The sequence below is a fragment of the Conger conger genome, chromosome 7 (genome assembly GCF_963514075.1).
Source record: "Conger conger chromosome 7, fConCon1.1, whole genome shotgun sequence".
Classification (NCBI taxonomy): Eukaryota; Metazoa; Chordata; class Actinopteri; order Anguilliformes; family Congridae; genus Conger; species Conger conger.
Window position 1 is genome coordinate 35,656,675 of NC_083766.1, and position 7,574 is coordinate 35,664,248.

The 7,574-nt window shown below is 46.2% G+C and overlaps 1 protein-coding gene across 1 annotated transcript in view; it reads right to left on the reverse strand.

Annotated features, from left to right (window-relative positions):
* robo3 (roundabout, axon guidance receptor, homolog 3 (Drosophila)) overlaps positions 1–6,919 on the reverse strand; it is a 148,933-nt gene extending 142,014 nt beyond the window's left edge. The window contains exon 1 of the mRNA XM_061247694.1: positions 6,760–6,919. Coding sequence (XP_061103678.1) covers positions 6,760–6,919 — 160 coding nt within the window. The remainder of the gene's footprint in view (positions 1–6,759) is intronic.
* Between the last annotated feature and the right edge of the window lie 655 nt (positions 6,920–7,574).

Here is a 7,574-nt window from a genome sequence, read left to right on the forward strand (position 1 = left end):
GCACACACACACGCATGCACACATACCCGATTTAGTCATGCATGAAGGACACGGCAGCAATCCAGTTAATTTATTCCGGATGCACGCAAAGCGAGCGCTGAATAAAAACAAGATTATTCCATAATTCTATATAATAACATATACCTCACAACAAGACCTCTCCTCCCCCCCCCACCCTTTCCTCTATGGACTTTGTGTTCGTGGATGGAGTGAAAATGACCGCGGTTGCCACGGAGTGACGTACAGGTGCCACAAGTTGAGATGAATAATTATCTCATCCATCAAATCCCCGGGAATTCATATTACAGAAAATCTTGGGAGAAATTGAAGACGTTGACGGAATGGAGAGGGGGGGGGGGGAAGGAAACAAGCATTTGCATATGAATTCATTGGCAGAGCGGCAGAGAAGGCACCTGCCCACCCTCACCTTTGTGACAGTCACGGCCATACATGCAGATCCAGACTGATACTGATTTCCATACACATTTTGTTATGTACATAATTCTGCATATCATCACGGGGAGAGGGATATTAAAACCCGGGATTAGCGGGCGAGCGCTGGACGGGTCTTTGGGAATGCGGGAATGAGATGATCCGACTGATTAAGCGGGGGAAAGCTTGGCCCCTGAACAGCGAGGAATGTAAATGACAGTAATTTGCTGCTACACGACAGATATCTTTTAGGAAATGTTATTCATAGCCCGCTGGCCGGAGACTGATTCCTTCAGAGAAAGCCCGCAGAAGAATGGCTCCCAGTGAGGAAAAGGAAGGAGAGGAGAGGAGAGGAGATCAAGGAAATGCATTTCGCTTTGTGACATTTTTTTTGCACCACCCACCCCCTCCCCTACCAGAGGTAACTGTCCTGCTTCAAAATTAGACACGTGTTACTTCCTTGATACAAGGTTGTTCTGCTATGCAAACAAGCCAATATCAATCACCCAGACTGAAAACCTCCCCGAGAATTAAATGCAGAATATAATCAGCTCCAGGTTTAATACAGAGAAAATTTAGGGCCGGTTTCAGCCTAGTCCGAGACTAAATTCAATTGGATTACGCGCCATGCTCAATGGTACAGTGGCTATGCCCCACACAGGATATAAACCTTCTGGTCAGGCCAGGTCAGCTAACTGCCGGGTCATTATGGGTCATTACGGGTCATTACGGGGCATTACGGATCATTACGCGGCATTGCGGGGCTCGGGATGATATAACTGCATGACTACAGGGAGGTGAAACAGAACGGAGGTGTTGAGCTGGAGGTGTGACAGCGTGCTCCCGCTCAGGGCCCGAGGGGGACGCTTTAGAGAGTCGCACACAGGTGGCGGTGGCTTAAACAGGCTGCGCAGTGCCAGCGCTGGGGAGGGCCGGGGGCGCGCGACGCTCAGCGGCCGTCAGGACCCCGCTATTAATCAGCCATTCCCTTTCTAACGGACTACAAAGCCCCGCCGTGCTAAAGAGCTGGCAGCGGAATACTGGAAAAGGTCAGTTTTAATGATGGCCACGTGCGCTTAACTGCCGCTGTTTGTGAAAAGTGTGTGTGTGTCTGAAAGAGATAGTGTGTGTGTGTGTGCGTGTGAGTGTTTCTGAAAGAGATAGTATGTGTGTGAGAGAAAGAGAGAAGGGTGTGTGTGTGTGTGTGTTTATATGTGTGTGTATGTATGTGTGAGAGAGAAAGAGAGACAGAAAGAGAAAAGAGAGAGTGAAAGAGACAGAGAGAGAGAGGGAGAGAGGAAGAGGGAGAGAGAGAGAAAGAGAGAGAGGGATGGCAGGATTCTGGCCAGCTTTTCCAGCAGGTCCAATATTGGGGCAGTACAGGGCAGTTCCTGGCACCCCCTGGTCGCTCTGCGGTATATGAATAAACATATTTTGTTTTGGTAAAAGACTCTGCTGTGCCATTAATAATTCATTCCTGGCTGCCCATTTTAAGTGAATAAATGAGGGCTCCTGGAGTCCAGGAGGACAGGGGCTTTGCAGGGGGCAGAAGGGGCAAAACAAAAAAAAACTGCACTGTTTCTACCCCTCACCAGGGCAACAGAGCTCGACAGGAAACAGATACTGACAGCACAGGGCATACGCCCACTGTCCGAATTACAACATGCCCTAAAATTATCTGTGGCTGTTTTTGAGGATACTGCAGAACAAAACATTCCATGTTAAATCAAGTCTGATGGAGTGAATGTGACTAAAACCGTACATTTCATCCCCCTGGGACTCAAACAAACTCCATTAGAGTTAAATTAACAGTGATCTTTTTGCTGCGTACTGCTGTATGCACCTCTGGGACTTGCAACGACTGTGACAGAATCTCTCTTGCCAAGATAAGTGAGCTGGCAGAACACCCTCCAAGACATCATCATTCTCTGAACATATACTGAGATGTGGGGCTAAACAGTGGCTCCAATTGATTTCACGTTATCCTATATAAAAACAGGGTTGTTTGACTCCTGACATTAATTAAGACTGACTAAATAACAGCTGAAGGCCAGCCCGTGCGCCCCAAAATAAGTGCTGAGCTGTAATTAAGACCAGTGGGAGATCTCCGCTTTGTCAGCATGTTAGAACTTCAAAAAGAAGTTGAAAAATCTGTATTTCTGAGAACTTCAGGGCTAAATTATTAAAAGGAAACAATAATGGAAAAAAGGAAACATATTTGACTTGAAAGGGCCAGGGTAATGACGCGGGATACATTAGGAAAGCCGTAATTCAGAGCGCAGGGGAAGCCACTTGACCTCGATGAGGAGACAAATAGGCGTATTAGCTGGGAAGGATTAGACCCTTGGCACGTGCGCTACACAATGGACACAATGCACCCAATAACAACACTGCCAATTACAGAGAACAAGGGATTAGACTCCCACAGTGCTGAGATTAAAAAATAGCCCCCCAAATCATACCCCCTCCCTCCCTCCCCCCCCCCGTCCTGGCTAACAGCTGAGCATCAGCTCCGATAATGAGCCCCAGCACGGTCACCCAGTGCTAATTCCAGGTCATTACAAACCGACCGCCACGCCTTGCTGTAGCACCCATGCCCCGCCAGGAACAATGCATACACATACATGTCAATGTACATATCCGTGAGTGAGGATTCATCAACTCTGTAATGGGAGGGATAATGAGAATGACATAAGACAGAAATGATTATTAGACAAGCACTATGATTGGTATTGGTTCAAATCAGTTAGTCAGTGACAGAATATGCCAGATTCACACATTCTGGGGTTGAGGACATCTCACTTGCATAGTACTATTGTGGGCCATATATGCACGTACACACACATATAGACACACGCACATACACACAGATACACACGCACATACACAGATACACACGCACGCACACCCCCACACACTCAGACACACCGACACAGGGCAGATTCAAGCAGCCCCAGTTCAGCCAGCACTTCTCTTACATAAAGTTAGAGGTCCTGTAATTTGCACACATCACACACCAACATGACAGAGTGAATTTTACATGTGCCTCCTATATCTGTCATGCATGGAAGACTCTCACAGGGCGAACAGAACAGTGCTTCTCTCAAACCGCCCACAGTTGCATATAGATATCTAGAAGCACTGATTATAATCGGTTACTGTCATCCGTGTAAAGATGAAGTCCCCCATTTTAATTAATTTCGGAGGACTGCGATTGGCTCCCCTCAGCTCTTGAAGAGAATGCGCAGCTCAGCAAAACTGGACAGAGGAGAGACTTTACACTTGCTCCAAGAAGCTCCTGGAGACAATTATCAAGGTCAACAATGGTCTGCCTCATGGTATTGTAAGAACGACAATGGGAAGGGTGAAAAATGTCACTCGGGCCCAAGAAAAGCCCCCGCTGACAGCGTCTGAATGACTGAGAGATGCAATCGTAAGGTGACAGTGAAGCTGGACCTAACAGCCCTCCATTGTAACCATAGCTACCTCCAGCGTTCACCCCGCATGGGGCCTTTGACAAAAAAAAAGAGATGGATAAACTGCCCAACTCCCGAAGGCCCTGTATTCTCTCTGTCGGTGTGAGTTATCTCCCACTTCATGGATTAGTTATTTCATAGATTTATTCCCAACCCCCCCCGCCCCCGCCCCCGCCCCCACCCCTGCCCCCCAACCCTTCCTCTAGATACACATCCACGACTTTTGGTGGGTTCCCGGCAGGGACCCCGACAGCCAGTCACTTATTTTCGAACAAAGAAAGCAGAGCCTGTAGTCAGGAGCAGAGTCCAGAGAGAGTCCCGCGTCTCTCCCCCAGAGGTAAACCGTTGGCCCTGCTGTCTATTAATGGCCTTACAGAGACTTCCTGACACCACAAAACTGCCAGCCGGCGGACAATATGCCCCCTCCGGCATTCCCCGTCTTCGGTTTGCAATCGGGATGAAGTCAACTCCCTCCGCAGCAATCAATAATGCATCTGTCTTCATTTCACAGGCTCAAAGGTTAATAATAAAAAAGATAACAACAAAACTTGTGTGTGATTATAGGCATGATAACGGGCATTGATGAATGTGCCTACTTTGACAGCGTTCCCCAGGTAAGGGTGAACAGAGTGTCGTAACGATCTACCTGGCCTCATCATCAGCTCGGGATGACGCATCACGCGTGCCACCCCCCCCCCGCCCCCCTGGCTCCCCCCCGCCCCTCTCGGCCCCCGGCAACGAAAGGAAAAGAGCTCGCCAAGACCTTCGGTATCAGCATCATCAATACCCTCCTACTGCTGAGATAAGCAGCTTATCAGCTCCGCATTTTCAAAAGCAAATTAGCCTCCCACGTGCTGTCCTTTGAAAGAGAGCCCCCCCCCCAACCCCCAATCCCCTGTTCCCCCACCAGACCACCTCACAACTTTTCTCCCTGACTGTGCAACTCCGTATATCAGCAATGACGAGCTGTGCCTCAAGGCTGTTTCAAAAGAGTCCGCTGGTCTGGAATTAAACAATCAAATCTCTCACGCTGGTGAGAGAAGAAAAGAATGAAAGAGAAAAGGAAAGAATAGAAGGAACGATGGGCAGACAGGTAATGTGGGAAAAACGGAAAGAACACGGTCGTGTTCTTCAGTGATCATTTCAGTACATCACAATGAACAACTGCTCATCTACAAAAGCTAAATAAAATGGAAACCATCCACTTGAACTCTGCAATGTTGGATTATATAACTTGCAAAATGAAAATAAAAATGTCTCAATCGTAACACCTCTTCTTTGAGATTAAGGAACATTGATTTGAGCTCTATGACATACTGAAAGATCAGGGAAGCTCATTACATTACAATGGCACCAAAGTGAAATAATCTCCCTCCCAATTACACCCCCCCCCCCCCAATATCACTATGCTGTCATCATTACCCAGAGTGAGGTGGAGAGCAGAACATGCTCCATTCGCCAAGCTGGCTGGTGCCTGCACACACACACACACACACACACACACAAACACATATACAGTCGCACATTACATTCATACACACACATACATACACATACTGTAGTGCAGGTAAGTGCACGTACTGTCAAGCACACAAACACAATCTCTCACTCAAAACAGCCAGAAAATAGTGCAGTGCAAACACACTTTTTGGTACACAAGCAAAAAGAAGCCTTGATTTCAGGTGCAGAGTAGATATACAGCAGTGTTCTCACCAGTTTATACACATCACGGCAGTCTATCTATTCATCAGCTGACTGTCCAGTGTCCAGGAAAGCTTTTGACACATTGCCTCTAAATGCACATATCACAGACACACACAAGCAAATGCCAGTGCCAGTCAAGATTATGCTTAAGTATTTTTTTCATATTATTTTTCATGTTTTATCTTACAAGCCATTCACTTGAATTTAAAATAATAAAAATATTATTTTAAACTACTATTATTAACAATTATTTGCTAAAAAAATAAAAAAAATAAAAATGAAGATGGATTTGTGTAAATTTCGTGGCCTTTTGTTTTTTTAATCTGGGGATTAAAAAAACCCCCATAGTTTTCATTATATACATCAAGAAACGCGTATGTGAACAACGGGAGTTGATGTGTTTGAGTGGCACTCTTCGACTGAGTCAGTAGGATCCCCTCCGGAGAATGGGGCAGACTGCAGCCTCTGAATTTAGACAAATCAATTTCTTGACTGAGCAACTCAACTCAATCATTGCATGCAAGAAGGCACAGTTTAACAATGATATTATATTGCTCAACAATCAAAATGCATGTGCTGAAGCACATTTTTTAAAGATATCATTTAACCATAACAGTGATAGTTCTAGAGCAAAGTATGTCTTCAAGACAAAATGGGAAAATCAGAAAACAAAGGAATGAAAAACCCCAAATGAGGAAAAAAGCAGTTGAGTATATTCCAGGGAAACGGCACAGCAGGACAGACAAAAACAGCACCACAAATCCTTTTATAAAATCATCTTTGAAAACTTTTGTAAATCATCTCTTACATTCACCTATTGATACCACACTGAAAAGACAACCCTTTGGAGTTGCAAGGACCTTTTAAGTTTTAAATAGACACAATTCTTTTGGAAATGTCAAAAAGAGTGTCTTTTTTTCCTGGAAAGCGCATAAAAGATGTAATTGGCAGGAGAAACTGAGAATGAACTCTAGGCTGAAAGCATAAAAAAACCTCAAACTCAAAATCAAACACAAACACAGTCAAATTTAGACACAACACACAGTCAAATTTAGACACAAATCCAAACTCAGACAAAACATGAAGACAAACACAATCTCAAACTCAAAACAAAAGATAAAAAACCGAACACGCAGAGCCCACTCACCGTTAAAGCTGGTGAAGTTGCCCAGGTCCAGGAAGGAGGCGTTGAAGGAGGGCAGGGATGTGAAGTTGAAGAGCAGGTCTGTGCCGTTGGAGCCGTCCCTGCCCATGGAGTCGGTGAAGAGGTTCATCTGGAGTAGAGTTTTGATCAGGTAGCGCAACATCTCGCTCCAGGGCACGCTGCCTCCGCAGCCCTGCTGTCTCTCTCTTTCTCTCTCTCTCGGTCGACGGCTCTCTCACGTTCTGTCAAAAATCTGCAGGCTTTCCACTTGCAATATGTTTAGCCTGATTCAGAGCGGGATTCACAGGTAATTCAGCACAGTTCCGTGTGATTTTGTATGTGTAAATAAAATATCAGAAGCTGGAAAGACAATGTAGTCCGTGGATAAGAGGCAAAATGCAATTTAAACTTTTTGGGTTTTCTTCCCGTTGATGGTCCGGCTCCACAGGATCTATCGGTGGGGGGTGTTCAGGGGGGAGGCAGGGGGGATGCAGTCTTGTGTTCTTCTATCCTTCTCACCCCTAGAATGTGTGCAATTCTTCTCCTTCTCCTCCTATTGTCCTGGGCTCACATAACTTCACACGGCATCCACACAAAACACCTCGCTGGTGTGAAAGAATCCAGCTATCTGATGACCCTTTGGAATCGCTGCTCTTTTTTTCCCCCTCCCTCCCTCTCTCCCTCCCTCCCTCCTCACTCTGTCACCCCTTCTCTCTCTCTCTTTCGCTCCCTCCCTCCCTCCCTCCTCTCTCCCTTCTCAAGCTTCCTGGAATCGTGTGATGGGGTCCCCAGGGGCTTCAGTAGAGAGAGAGAGAGCA